Here is a 15,154-nt window from a genome sequence, read left to right on the forward strand (position 1 = left end):
CCCGCCTCCGCGCGTGCTCAATAACTGTCCTCCCAGCCGGCCTCTGAGCTTCCCCCGCCCCTGAGCTGTTTGAATATGCTAATGAGAGGCTGGGGAACCAGCCAATGGAACCACGGGGCGGTGCGTCACGTGGCTCGGGGACGTGTCAGGGGCGGAGCCTATGCAGCCCCTGCCCGAGTTAAAAGCGGAGTGTGAGAGAGAAAAAGCGCTTCAGTAGCGAGAGGGGCTGAGAAAGTGGTGACACCGCCGGGGTGCGCGGAGGGAGTCCCTGAAACTTCTCCCAACAGCCCCAGGGCCAATCTCTCCCCCCCACCCCACCTCGGCCCCACTCCCCTCTTCGCCAGCTCCCTGGTCCCCACTCCCTGCACTGGGGGTGGGGTGGGGAAACCCAGGCCCGTCTCCCGCGGGGACACACACAGGGGCCGGGAGCGGGGACGGGACCCCCCCCCCCTCCCCTCCACCCTTCCCCAGGCAGTGGGGACGGACGGACAGACGGCCCGGGCACCCGCTCCAGCGGGCAGGCAGGCAGGAGGAGGCGGAGGCGAGGAGGACTGGGTCTGGGGAGTTTTCCTCTCAACTATCGGGGGAGCAACTCCCCGCAAGCCGGAGGAAAGACCCAGACGGTGTTTTCCTCCCGGGGGCCTCGCTCCCCGCGCCCCGCGTAGCGGCGGCGGTCACCGCCACCGGTGCCTCCACCTCTACCATCTCCTCTCTGTCTCTCTCTCTCTCTCTCTTTTATTTTTATTTTTTTTATTTTTTAATTTTTTTTTTTTTCCTCCACTAACCTCGGGCCCCGGTGTCCCCCCGCCCGGCCAGCACTATGCCCATCTTACTGTTCCTGATAGACACGTCTGCCTCTATGAACCAGCGCAGCCATCTGGGCACCACCTACCTGGACACGGCCAAAGGCGCGGTAGAGACCTTCATGAAGGTACCGACCTGACCGAGCCCGGGCGGCGACCCCGACCCGGTGGCCCGCGGGTGGATGGGTGGGTGGGTGGGTGGAGGGGGGAGGGTGTCGGGGACCTGACTGCGGGCGCTGCCGGGCTCGGGGACCCCCTCCCCCACCGCGCGGGCGGGCGGGCGGGCAGGCAGGCGGGCGGGCGGGCGTACGGACGGGCGCTGCGAGCCTGGGCTCAGCCCGAGCCGGGCTCCGGGGCCCTCGGGCAGGGTGTGTGTTGGGTGTGTGGATACAGAAAGGGGGGGGTGGGTGGGTGGGTGGGAAACGATCTGCATCTGGGAGGGGGGGGTCGGCCGCTGCGTGTGCGGGTACTGTGGGGGCGGCGGGCCGGCTGGGCAGCCCCCTTCTCCACCTCGTAATCTCTCTCTCTCTCTCTCTTCTCCCTCCCGCCCTGTTCCAACCCGCTCCCGCAGCTCCGTGCCCGGGACCCTGCCAGCAGAGGAGACAGGTATATGCTGGTCACTTTCGAAGAGCCGCCCTATGCTATCAAGGTAACAACCCTCCCCCCCTTCCCTGTTCCTTCCACGCTCGCCCTCCCCGCCCCCCCCATTCACCCTTCATTATGCTCCCCTCCCCCACCCGGGGCGCCCCGGTCCCTTTCCCCGCGGCCTCCCGTCCCCTTCCTTCCCGCCCCCCTCCCCCGCCGTCTCCCGGCCGCCACCGCCACCCCCCCCCCCACACACACCCCACGCCCGCACCCCCACGCTCGGGAGCGTCCTGGCGCGGCGCACCGAGTCGCGGGGCCACCGCCGCCCCCCTCCCCGGGTCCTGCTCGGCCCCGTGGTGGCGGCGGCGGCGGCGGCGGCGGCGCTGCTGCGATCAACATGGCCGACATTTCCCCTCCGCGGCGTGAGCGGCAGCAATGAACTGTGGGGGATATTTATTCAAGTTAGCCCGAGTGACAGCCAGGCCCAGCCTTGCCTAGCCCCTGTTTGCATTAAAGGGGAACTCTGCCTGGCTGGCGAGGTCTCCAGGAGGTGGGCGGGGGGGATCGGGGAGGGGGGACCGAGCTTCTAGGCTTGGTCATCACAGGGTCGGAGGAGAAAGGCTGCAGGCCAGTGGGACAACTGTGGGTCAACTTCGGAAGTCCTGCTTCCATGTGCCTTCCCCTGGTATCTTTGCAGCCCCCTATTTTTTTTTTTTTTTTTTTTTTGGGTGTGTGTGTGTGTGGGGGGGTGTTAGGTAGTAAATTTCCTGGTGAAGTTAAGAAGTACTAAGGCCTATCAAAAAGATAGCATGCCGATTCATTCGTGGCCATCTTTGGAAGTTTACTCATCAAGAGACAACAGTATTAACACATTAACCAAACCATAGCAACAAAAAGTGAAGTTAAACTATACCGACCCAAAGTGAAGCACATGCTTTTGAACGTCAGAGTATAATGAGTGTCCGTGTATACACGGTTTTAAAAGATGCAAAAAAAAAAAAAATTCTTACATCTTTCTTTTCAGGCCGGATGGAAAGAAAACCATGCAACGTTTATGAATGAACTGAAAAACCTTCAGGCAGAAGGACTTACGACTCTTGGCCAATCCCTAAGAACAGCTTTTGATTTACTAAATTTAAATAGATTAGTAACTGGCATAGACAACTATGGGCAGGTAGGTTGAATATTAAGGTGGAAAAATAGTTGATTTTTTTAAATGTGTGTGCAAAATCACAATCCAGCCCAAAAATACATAACATGAAATGCAAGTATAAAACATGTCAGGGTGAAATACATTGTGAACATAGGTCAAAGATGAAACTCTCCTTACTGTATATGATTTAATGCCCCTCATTTTCCTCTTTAAATATCTTTGTATTCACAATTAGAATCTGAATTCTTAACTAGAAAGTTCACATGAATTAGGCTTCAGTCCCTCAAAGTTCATTAAAGACATTGGAAACCCTGTCTCAACACAGTCTGAAACTCCACTTGTAGATACCCACAGTTACTACTAGCTGATTAGTAGTCTTAATTTCTGAGTTAGTAAAAATGGTAGAAGAAAGTAGTTTATCAGGGTTTCATTTAGCCATATTGTATAATCTGAAAGTAAAATTTTCATTGTAGTGTAGTGAGATTTTTCTTTTGAAGCAGGCATTGGCAGCTGTTGCAGGAGGAATTCTGAAATAAATGACAGGCCCAGAATTTTACTTTTTTGTTTTCAAACTGTAAACACTTGGGAAAATGTCTTGTGTGGGAAATATGAAAGCCATTCTTCGTTAACCAGTCATTCAATAAGGAATAATGTGAGGTGAACCATTATGACTTTTTATGATATTGCTACACTGGAAATACAAGATCTATACATGAATGTGCAGTGTTACATATAAGAAAGTAACACACTCAAGGAATTGAGTTCTTAATGTGTTGCAAAGCACCTCTACTATAATGATCTCTTTAGAAATATGTGTTCTTTTTCCAAGTTACATAATCCACAGTTTTCATGAATTTCACACATTTCAGGGAGTCTCTCTGTGAACACATAACTTATATAAAAGGAAAAGAGATTGTTCCCTTGTTTTAGAGATTGATTCACTTTGGGATAACTCTAGCATTTAAGCATCTTGAAATGGTTGAAATTTGAACTAAATCCTATAACATTTGAAGAATACAGCATAACTCAGAGACTTAGTGCATAGCATTCCCATCACTTAGTGAAATAGGTAATTTTTTTTTTTTTTACCATTCTTTTCGTTGCCATATAATTGTTGCAATTTGGAGGTCTGTAAAGGAATTACATTCCTTTGTTTTGTGTAGTACCCCAGTTTTACTGTGTAAGGTTTTAATTGAAACACTGCATTCAAACACACATTTTAAATGGTTGTCATGTTGAGTATAGGGCAGCACTGCTATCTTTTTGATAGCACAGTAAAAACTTACTGTTTTTCTACATCTCATTTCATAGGTGGAAAGGGTGTTTGGAGATACCCAACTCCTGTTCTGTATTAAAAAAACATTGATTAGGGTGTTTCCTTAGAAAAACTGTTAATCATGAAGAGATTGAGGACATCTGTACACATTAGTTCTTACATATGTATCTTAAAAACTTGGAAGTTGTAGATAGTAGACCTTCTGTGATGTTATCACTTTGACAGAAGAACCTGGGAATGATTTTTACCTACTTGTAAAATTCACTTGGCCACAGACAGGATTATGTTTCTTAGTTACTTGGTGAATTGTCAAAGATGTAGGGAACAGTATGAATGCCTAGGTCCTGAGAGAGCACATACAAATAAAATTAGCATTAAAATAATTTTAAGAAACCACAATTCCTGGATAAAAAATGATTAAGTACTTAATTAGAAGAAAAATACTTCCAGAAGATTTTTTTCATCATAAAGCCATTTTTTCTTAAGCCACCTGCGATCCCAGTGATTAAGTGCTGGAAAAAGGACAATACGCAATTCAAGGCCAGGGCCAGGTTGGTGGCACACGCCTTTAATCCCAGCACTTCAGAGGTAGGAGGATAGCTGTGAAATGGAGGCCACCCTGAGACTACGTAGTGAATTCCAGGTCAGCCTGGGCAAGATGGAGACACTGCATTGAAAAACCAAACCAAACCAAACCAAACAAAAAACTAAGCAGGGCGTGGTAGCACATGCCTTTAATCCCAGAGTGAGACCTCACCTTGGAAAACCAAAAAAAATAAATAAAAAAATTCAAGGTCATGGCTACATAATTTGAGGCTAACCTGGACTACCTGAAACTCTTTCCTAAAATATTATTTATGAATAATAAAAACAAACTCCAAAAAACAAACCAACTCACCTAAACAACAAACCCTTATTTTTGTTTTTTGTTGATTTCAATGTTTGGTATTTTATGTTCATACGGAGGGTAGTCTCAGGAATTTTAGGTGTCTGGAATATTTATTCTACTTTTTTCTTTTTTTTTTTGAGGTAGGGTCTCTCTAGCCCAGGCTGACCTGGAACTTATTCTGTAGCTCCAGGCTGGCCTTACCTCACAGCAGTCCTCCTACCTCTGTCTCCCAGGTGCTGGGAGCATGTCCAGCATTATTCAGACATTTTTCCTGTAAAAGTACTTTGTAGGATTTTTTTTTTTTTGATAATCTTAGTTTTTTATATATAAATACTTCATAGACAGTATTACTATCTATGAAACCTACAGTATTAAGTAGTTGGGTAGGGTCTTAATAATTGAAGGAAATGAGAAAAATGTGGGTTATGGGGCAGAAATGTCAGTTTTACAGAATGTGTACCAAATATTATATAACTCAAAAGTAAATTTTTGTTTGTTCTGAGGTAGAGTTTCACTCTAGTCCAGGCTGACGTGGAATTCACTATGTAGTCTCTGGGTGGCCTCGAACTCCTGGTGATCTTCCTCAAAAGTCTTTTTTTTTTTTTTTTAACTTATTTTCTTAGATATCTATTTGTATATTGATAGCAATAATCCTCCCCCACATATAGACACATATGTGATTTTACATAACCAGTTGCAAGAGCATTAATATTCATATTGTATATTAACTTAGCATGCATAATTCAAGTATTAGCTAGAATGTTCTCAGAATTTGCAGGATATTAGTTTAAAATAGCTGGTAATGGGCTCAGGAGGTGGCTCATCAGTTAAAGGTGTACTTGCAAAGCCTGTCAGCCCATGTTCAAACTTCCCAGCACTAATAGTGCAAGACACAAAAGTCGCTCAAGATTCTGACATTGGTTTGCAGTAGTAAAATACCCCGGTGTGCCCATTCATATACGTCCATGTGCAAATACGTAAATACAGATATTGAAGAAGCTAATAATAAAGGGGGACACTTGCATGTTTCCCTCAAGCACTTTTGCATAGCCCACTAAAAATAGAAGGTCCTTAGGAATACTTGCTAATCAGTACCATTTACTCATATTTCTAGTCATAACTCAGTTTGTAGCCACTGGTTACAGTTTCCCTTTATGTCACACCTTATTAGATTTCTTCTCATTGCAGATAAGTTTGATGGATTTTTTTCCATACATATTCAACACTGTCAAATAATATTGATCCTCACTTAGTTTGAGGCCAGCCTGGGACTATAGAGTGAGTTCCAGGTCAGCCTGGACTAGGGTGACATGCTACCTTGAAAAAAAAAAAAAAAAAAACAATTAGTAATATTGATCCTTTGATAGGCACTGAAAACCTGAAACAGCTCAAGCTGAAAGTAGGAAATGTAGGAAGGTTGAACAGATTTATTAAGGTTTCATATGTAGTTTCATTTGTACTCTTGAACGATTTTCTCTTTTCTAACAATGGTTTATATATATAATTTTTTTGTATATTAGGTTTCTGCTGAATCTTACTCTGGCCTACAATTTATTTTTGTCACTGGCCTGACTCTTAACTTGACTCTCCAGTAGGAGTACTTAGCTAGCTTGTTTAGAATGGTGCCTGGCCAGTTCTTACCCTTGTTAAAGATAATTTTTGACCAATATATTAAAAGGAGATAAAGCAAATGTTTAATGTTTTGAGGATTTTAAGTGAGATAATTTATATCTTGGAAATTAAAGCTTTGGTGTAAGGTCAAGTTGAATCATTCTTTAATTTTATTTTTATTTATTTATTTGAGAGAGAGAGAGAGAGAATGGGCGGTGCCAGGGCCTCCAGCCACTGCAAACAAACTTCAAATGCATGTGCCCTCTTGGTCATCTGGCTTACGTAAGTCCTGGAGAGTCGAACCTGGGTCCTTTGGCTTTGCAGGCAAACACCTTAACCACTAAGCGATCTCTCCTGCCCCCCCTTTTTAAAATTAAATTAAAATTTTTATTTATTTGAGAAGGAGAGATATAGAAATAGGTAGGTAGAGAGAGAGAAGTTGAATCATTCTTAAAGAGAATAGTTCAGCCATTTTATTCTTGAGTGTAAAACTGAATAGCAGATAATCCAGGTAGAATTCAAATACTAGTACTTTTTCACGTTTATCCAAGTAGTACCTATTTAAAACCCAAGTGTAGTACAAGCTATAGGCTTTTTTTGGTGGTGGTTGTTGCATGCTTATTTGTTTTTGGAGGTTGGGTCTTGCTTACCTGGAATTTACTACTAGTCTCAAGGTAGCCTTGAACTCATGGTAATCTTCCTACCTCTGCCGCTGGAGTGCTGGGATTAAAGGCGTGTGCCACCATGTCCAGCTCTGAGGCTGTTGAAGTTAGTAAAACTTGATTCCTTTTTGTGTTTTTTGTTTCCCCATAGGCTATCAACAAGTACTTTATTATTCATTAAGCTAAAGTCATCTTCTCTTTTTTAAAAAAATGATTTGATCTATTATTTATTTGTAAGAGAAATGGGCATGCTTGTTAGGCCTTGCATGCAAGTGCCTTTAACTGCTAAAACATCTCCATCTCATAAAATCCTTTTTTTTTTCCCCTGTTTTGTTTTTTAAGGTAGGGTCTCACTCTACTCCATGCTGACCTCAAACTGAGTGATCTTCTTATCTCTGTCTCCCTATCTCTGCCTCCCCAGTGCTGGGATTAAAGGCATGCCCATAAAGTCTTCCTGTGAAAATAGATTAGTATACCTGAGTAGAAAGTGAAAGGCATAGTGCTATTTTGTATTTTGTCTTTGTTTGGTGCTAGGTAATCAAACCCATAACCTTTATTAATTTTTTTTCTTTGTGATACAAAAATTTCATATATTTTTAAATGTTCCGTTCTGTAGTGTAAAAGTCTTGACCCACTAAACAATCATCCACACTCACGGGGCTCATTCTACTTTCATTTTTTATGAATTTGACTGCTTTGTATACCTCATGTGAATGTGATCATACATGCAGTTGGGCCTCTCCATCCATGAGACCAGCCAACCACAAATTGAAAATATTTGAAAAAAAAAATCCTGCATCTCTGCTGAACATCCCTAAATAGTACAACTATTTTGATAGCATTTACATTGTGTTAGGTATTATAAATAATCTAGAGATGATACAGAGTATGCATTAAGATGCATGTAGGTTATATGCAAATACCCATATAAGGGACATGAGCATCTGTGGATTTTAGTATGTTAGGGGAGAATCAAGAACTTTTATGGATGCTGAGGAATATAATGTATCTGTCCTTTTTTATTTTTATTTTTTGTCCTTTCTTAAAATGACTGTCTTGTTGCACCTTGCTTAATGTCTTTAAGATTCATCCATGTTGTAGCACCTATTTTGACTTTCTCTTTTATATATATTTTATTTCTCTTTATTTATTTGAGAGAGAGAAATAGGCAGGGGAGAGAGTGTGAATGGGCACTCCAGGGCCTCCAGCCTCTGCAAACGAGCTCCAGATGCATGTGCCCCTATGTGCAACTGGCTTACATGGGTCCTCGGGAACTGAACCTGGGTCCTTTAGCTTTGCAGGCAAGTGACTTAACCACTAAGCCATTTCTTCAGCCCGTGACTTTCTTTTTAAGGTTGGATTATATTCCATTTGTGTAGATGCATACCCACTTATCTGCTGGCTGCTTCTATTTCTGGCTGTTCAGAATAATACTGGAATTAATGTGGATATGCAAATATCTTTAGGGTCTTGCTTTCAGTTCCTTTGGACATATACTTTGAGGTGGAATAGTAATTTCTATTATTTTTTAACATTTTTATTTGCAAGGAGAGCGGGGAGAGAGAATGGGCACTCAAGGGCCTCTTGTCACTGCAAATGAACTCCAGATACATGTGCCAGTTTTGCATCCTGCTTTACATGGATATTGGGGAATCAAACTTGTGCCATGAGGCTTTGCAAGAAAACACTTGATGGGCTGGAGAGATGGTTTATTGGTTAAGCACTTGCCTTTGAAGCCTAAGGACCCTGGTTCGAGGCTTGATTCCCCAGGTCCCACGTTAGCCAGATGCACAAGGGGTCACACGCATCTGGAGTTAGTTTGCAGCGGCTAGAGGCCCTGGCGTGCCCATTCTCTCTCTCTATCTGCCTCTTTCTTGCTCTCTCTCTGTCACTCTTAAATAAATAAATAAAAATGAACAAAAACATTTTAAAAAGAAAACACTTGAAACTGCTGAGCCATCTCTCCAGTTATCTGTTTGTTTGTTTTTTAAATATTTTTATTTATTTGAGAAAGACAGAAGGAGTGAGAAAGAGACAAGAGAATGGGCACTCAGGGTCTCTAGCCACTGCATTCAGATGCATGCGCTCCCTTGTGCATCTGGCTTATGTGAGTCCTGGGGACTCAAACCTGGGTCCTTTGGCTTTGCAGGCAAACACTTTAACCACTAAACCATCTCTCCAGCCCCCCCCACCCTTTTTAATTTGAGGACGGATCCCTACTTTTGTCCATAGTAGTTATACCATTCTCAGTAAACAGTGTGCAAGGGTTGGTTATACTTTTCTGCCTCCTTGCCCTTTGTTCTAGCCACCCAGTGTGCAGTAGGTGATACCATTGTGGCTTTTATTTGTTTTTCTCTAAATTATTATTTATGTTGAACATTTTCTTGTGATTGTTGGTCCTGTCTATACTATCTTTGGAGAAATGTATATTGAAGTTTTTTGTGTGTTTTTAAATGAAGTTAAAAAATCTTTTCAGTTTTAAGAGTTCTTTATATGTTCTGGGTATTCACTCTGGATCCAGTAGTTAGCATATATCTTTTCCCATTCTGTATGCTGTACTTTTACTCTATTGACTATCTCCTGTGGTACATAAAATTTAAATTTTTATGCAGTTTATTATTATTATTATTGATTTTTCAAGGTAGAGTTTTGCTCTAGCCCAGGCTGACCTGCGATTCATGTAGTCTCAGTTTGGCCTTGAACTCACAATGATCCTCTTCCCTCAGCCTCCCAAGCAGTGGGATTAAAGGTGTGTGCCACCACACCTGGCTGTAATTTTATTTTTATTTTTTTTTGCCTATGCTTTTGGAGTTATTACCACAGAGTCATTGCTAAATCTACTATTATTGAAGCTTTTATTTTCTTTCAGAATTTTACGATTTTTGATCTTACAGTTTTCCAAAAACCATTTCAAGCTAATTTGTACATATAATATAAGCTAAAGTTCTAACTTTTTTTGGCATTTAAAAATACTTTATTTATTAATTTGAGAGAAAGAAGAAGCAGATAGAATGGGTGCACCAGGGCGTACAGACATGCACCAACCTTGTGCATTTGGCTTATGTGGGTCCTAGGGAATCAAAACTGGGTCCTTTGGCTTTACAGGCAAGAGCCTTAACCACTAAGTCATCTCTCCAGCCCTTTTTTGTGGGTTTTTTTTTTTTTTTTTTTTTTTTTTGAGGCAGGGTCTTACTGTAGCTCAGGCTGACCTGGAATTCATTATTTAGTCTCAGGGTGGCCTCGAACTCTCAGCAGTCCTACCTCTGCCTCACAAGTTCTGGGATTAAAGGCATGCACTTCCAGGCCCGGCTCTATTTTTATTTTTATTTTTTTAGGTAGGGTCTCACTCTAGCCCAGGTTGACCTGTAACTCACTTTATAGTTTCAAGCTGGCCTCAAACTCATAGCAATCCTCCTGCCTCTGCCTTCTAAGTGCTGGGATTAAAGGTGTGCGCTACCATGCCCAGCTGAAGCTCCAACTTTTATTTGGCATGTGGACATCCAGTTTCTCCATCGTCATTTTTTGAAATGAATGTCTTTTTCCTGTTGAATAGTCTTGGCAAGCTCCTGAAAGTATTACTCACAGTTATTGATGGAGAGCGGATTTTATATAGTTAAATTTAGGGCCCTGTGAAAAGCAATGGCTAGGAATGTGCTAAATGGAATGACAATCTTGATGTGAATTACTATGTAACACATTGGGTAGTCGCTTATCACCCTATGCCCTCCTTCTTATTCCAAGTCAGCAACAATGAAGCACTTGTACCGACATTGTTATAGAATGAAGGAGAGGCTTAGATGGGGCATATGTTTTATTTATTTGAGAGAGAGAGAGAAGGAGACAGAGAATGGGCGCTCAGGGCCTCCAGCCACTGCAAAGGAACTCAGACACATGGACCCCCTTGTGCATCTGGCTTGGGTCCTGGGTAGTTGAACTTGGGTCCTTTCACTTTGCAGGCAAAAGCCTTAACAGCTAAGCCATCTCTCTAGCCCAGGCCATATATTTTAAATGTTGTTTAAAATTTGTAGGCACAAAACATACTTTTTAGAAAAATACAGTAGTTCTACTTTACTATTTAAAACTTTTGGTTTGAAATTGCATTTCTGAAAATACAGTTTTAAAGAGGATTTCTGTTATGAGATACAAAAATCTGTTAGTAGCATAAAAGTAGGAATTTTCTTTGAACTTTGAATTTCATCCTAGGGAAGCAGGTGTGAGAGAAAATAATAAAACTTAACCAAAATTGTGTTGGTGCAGTTGAGCATGGGATTGTGTTTTTAAAGAAACATAAAATGCTGGGATGGTGTTTTTTAAAGAAACACGTTAAGTGAAACAGAATAAAGTGCTGGGATGGTTTTATTTAAAGAAGCATGTTAAGTGAAAGCTGAATGTTCAGCTGATAGGTTAGAAATTTGACAAAAGCCCACTTTTTTTTTTTGATTCTTTGAACTAGGGAGCTCCCCCTAGTGTATTTACAGTGCATTTTATATAGGTTTAATTTGTAAGGAACTTTTTTTAGAGGCTGTATTTTCTTCTAAAACACTTACTACAATAATTATTCATTTTATATTGTAAACCTGTTTTCTGAACACTCAAAAAAAATTCTCTTGGTATGGTATTTCAGAAGAAAATGAGAAATGGTATCCTAAGGACATTGCATTCTTAGTTAGAAATTGTCCCAAGGAAGTTATATATACAAAAGGCAAAAATGTAGTTTCTACTTCTTCTTGAAGTGGCACTTTCCTCTCATGTAGGAGCATATTAATAGCTGTATTATATGCAACTGATAATCAAAAGTCCAGGGATAAATCTAATATTTGACAGAAGGCTTTCACTTATTAGAATTGATTTAAAGTCTTATGGTTAGAACTTGCTAAAAGTTGTTCAGCTTTGCTCATGTCATTATGAAGTTATATTTTTTCTTTTTTTTCAAAGTAGGGTTTCACTCTAGCTCAGGCTGACCTGGAATTCACAATGTAGTCTCAGGGTGGCCTTGAACTCATTGCGATCCTCCTACCTCTGCCCCCAGTGCTGAGATGGTGTGTGCCACCATACCTTACTATCATCATGAGATTTTCTTCAAAGAGATTTTACCATTTGAAGTATTTCATAGCTATTTGAAATGATTTTTTAGTCATAATATTCATTTATGTTTATACTGTAGTTGAAATATCTTGGTGAACTTTTTGAAGGCTTTGCCTGACCAATGCTTACACAATGACCATATTTTCCTATTTTTTTCCAACTACAGTTGAAATATCTTGGTGAACCTTTTGAATGCTTTTCTTTGGCAGACCAAAGCTTATACAATGACCATAATTCCCTATTTTTAAAAGATGTATGCTTTATTACAAGAAAATGCAGATTTATTTTGGGTTTTACTTTATTTTCTTTATTTTTTGATATTTTTGCTCTACCTCCCATCTGTTCTTTTTGTTTTATTTATTTATTTATTTTTGAGGTAGGGTTTCACTCTAGCTCAGGCTGACCTGGAATTTACTATGTAAGCTCAGGGTGGCCTCGAACTCACGGCGATTCTCCAAGCTCTGTTTCCCAAGAGCTGGGATTAAAGGTGTGTGCCACTACGCCAGCCTCTATCTATTTTATTAATTTAAAACTGCAAATTCTAAGTTCAAGGTTAGCACATTTTTATATATAATATTGATAAAAACAGAACTTTGCTTTAGACTTTTTCTATTTTATTCATTTATAAGGCTTCTATATAAAAGTGATGTTACTTTGTAAGGGAAAATAAATGAAGTCTAGAAAGGATGCTTAGTTTCATATTTATTATACATTTTAAAAGATTGTAATTGAACTGAAATAGTCATACAGAATTTTTTGGTAATTTACATATTATTGAATGAATTTTATTTAAAAATGTGATCAATAGATCTGAATTTCTTTCTCAGGTTGTATCTATATAGTTAAGTGATACAATATGAAATTTTCTAATTCCTGATTGAAAATAGCATTTCGTTTTGTCATAGTGTTGAATTTAGCCTATCCTTATTAAATACTGTTTGTTACCTTATTAGCTTCAGTTGGGTTCCTTCTTTCCTTGTTTGGAAAAACTTAAGAATATGAATGTGTAGGAACAATTAATAGGATTTTATAACATTTTAAGGACTGAATTCTAATAAATGTATGTAGTTAATAGCATTTTTTTAACCTTTCAATGAATGCTTATTAAGTTTCTGATTTCTAGCTAATAATGCTGTCAATAACCCTGTCAGTTAATAAGTCAGTCGACTTTCCAGCACTATAGTGATAACCTTTCCTTGGACAGTTTTATAATTAGTTAAATACTATGGTTTTCTTAGCTTTAAGATAGTTTTAGAAGTGATTAAGCACTGTGCTTTAAGATTCAGAGAAATCCGACTGGCTTGGATTATGGATTTCCATTCCACTCAGAAGCTCCGAGCACATCATAAGACCTCTCAGCTTGTTTCCTCCCTCATTAGGAAAATGGAATAAAAGGCCTAATCTTGGTTGTGTTGAAGATTAAGTGATGCACAAATTACTGTTATTGTAATTGATACTACTATTATTTTTATAAATTTTCCTTTAAATGTTAAAAACTGAAGTTATGGTATAGAGGGTGTGTTGTTGCTGTAATCCTTTTTTCCAGGACAAGCATGTGGTGAGAGAAGGAAAAAAAAAAAAAAAACTAATTTGTAAAGTCTGTGCCTAGCTATACCATTCACTAATGTATGGTGTATTGATACTTGACAACCCTTAACCTCTCTGAGCTTCAAGTTTCTTTTTTTGTTTTGTTTTTTGAGGTAGGGTCTCACTCTAGCTCAGGCTGACCTGGAATTCATTATGTAGTCTCAGGGAGACCTCAGACTGACTGTCATCTTCTGCCTCTGCCTCCTGAGTGCTGGCATTAAAGGCATATGTCACCACACCTGGCCTAAACGTCAAGTTTCTCTTCCACAAGATGTTGTCAGTACCAGTCTGGCATTTTTTGTAAGGGATAGTGTTGGAAACCAACCAGTAATGTGCTGGCTTGGCACATGTGGAGCTCAGTGCCTGATTATCTTCCTCAAAGCACTTGACAGAGTTTGATTCAGAAACTTGACAAAACTCAGAATTAGTGTTGCATGATCTAGCGAGCCTCCCCTGCAGGAGGCTAGAATCAGCGGTGCAGTAGTTAGTTCCAGCTCTAGTAAGATTTCGCCTGTTCCCCCGAGAGTGACTCACTGAAACCTTCAACTCCCAATTTTTGATAAAAGTGCAGCAGTCCTCCCATCGCCGATCCCCTGCCCCAAGCACTGGTGATTTGTTGAGGTCAGATTAAGTATTAGCATTGTATTCTGTCTTCATTAAGCTGCCCCCCCCAATCTTTTTAACATCTTGACAGTTACCTAATTTTGACTTTTTCTAACATTATTTGTTGGATTAAATTTCCCCAAATTGATATTACCTAATCCCTCCAATACAATGGATATATTAGTTTTTTTTAGTCAGTATTTTTACTTATAAAATATTCTGATATCCTCATTACTCGTTCTCTGATAGTATAAGTTTTGTTTGCCTTTTGCTACTTTTAGAGATTATCAAAACCAGTTTGTTAGCCAGGCGTGGTGGCGCACACCTTTAATCCCAGCACTTGGGAGGCAGAGGTAGGAGGATCACCATGAGTTCAAGGCCACCCTGGTTAATTCCAGGTCAGCCTGGATCAGAGTGAGACCCTACATCAAAAAAAAAACACAAAACAAAACAGTTTGTTAGGCAATAGTTTTCAAACATTAGATACCAGTTCAAATGAACACTCATATCCTGCCAAATTACTATTATTATTTATTTATTTTTTGTTTTTTTTTCCAGGTAGGGTCTCACTGTGGTTCAGGCTGACCTGGAATTAACTATGTAGTCTCAGGGTGGCCTCGAATACACACTGATCTCTGCCTCCCAGGGGCTGGGATTTTTAAATTTTTATTTTTTTTGATAGAGAAAGAGAGAGAGAGAGAAAGGGAAAATGGGTGCACCAGGGCCTCCAGCCACTACAAAAGAACTCCAGAGGCATGCACCCCCTTGTGCATCTGGCTAACTTGGGTCCTAGGGAATTGAACCTGGGTCCTTTGGCTTTGCAGGCAAACGCCTTAACCACTAAGCCATCCACCCAGCCCATATTCTGCCAGATTATTAAATTAGACTTACCAATTACGG

General features: G+C 40.8%; 1 protein-coding gene across 3 annotated transcripts in view; it reads left to right on the top strand.

Annotated features, from left to right (window-relative positions):
* The first annotated feature begins 230 nt into the window (after window positions 1–230).
* Ints6 (integrator complex subunit 6) overlaps window positions 231–15,154 on the top strand; it is a 102,486-nt gene continuing 87,562 nt past the window's right edge. The window contains exons 1-4 of one of the 3 annotated variants that reach the window (XM_045154278.1): window positions 231–251; window positions 846–931; window positions 1,375–1,452; window positions 2,413–2,562. In XM_045154278.1, the coding sequence (XP_045010213.1) occupies window positions 860–931; window positions 1,375–1,452; window positions 2,413–2,562 (300 nt within the window). In that variant the 5' untranslated portion in view covers window positions 231–251; window positions 846–859. Of the gene's footprint in view, window positions 252–763; window positions 932–1,121; window positions 1,172–1,374; window positions 1,453–2,412; window positions 2,563–15,154 lie in introns of those variants that run through there. The other 2 variants (XM_045154277.1, XM_045154279.1) reach the window with 2 other exon arrangements.

The sequence above is a fragment of the Jaculus jaculus genome, chromosome 7, assembly GCF_020740685.1.
Source record: "Jaculus jaculus isolate mJacJac1 chromosome 7, mJacJac1.mat.Y.cur, whole genome shotgun sequence".
Classification (NCBI taxonomy): domain Eukaryota; kingdom Metazoa; phylum Chordata; class Mammalia; order Rodentia; family Dipodidae; genus Jaculus; species Jaculus jaculus.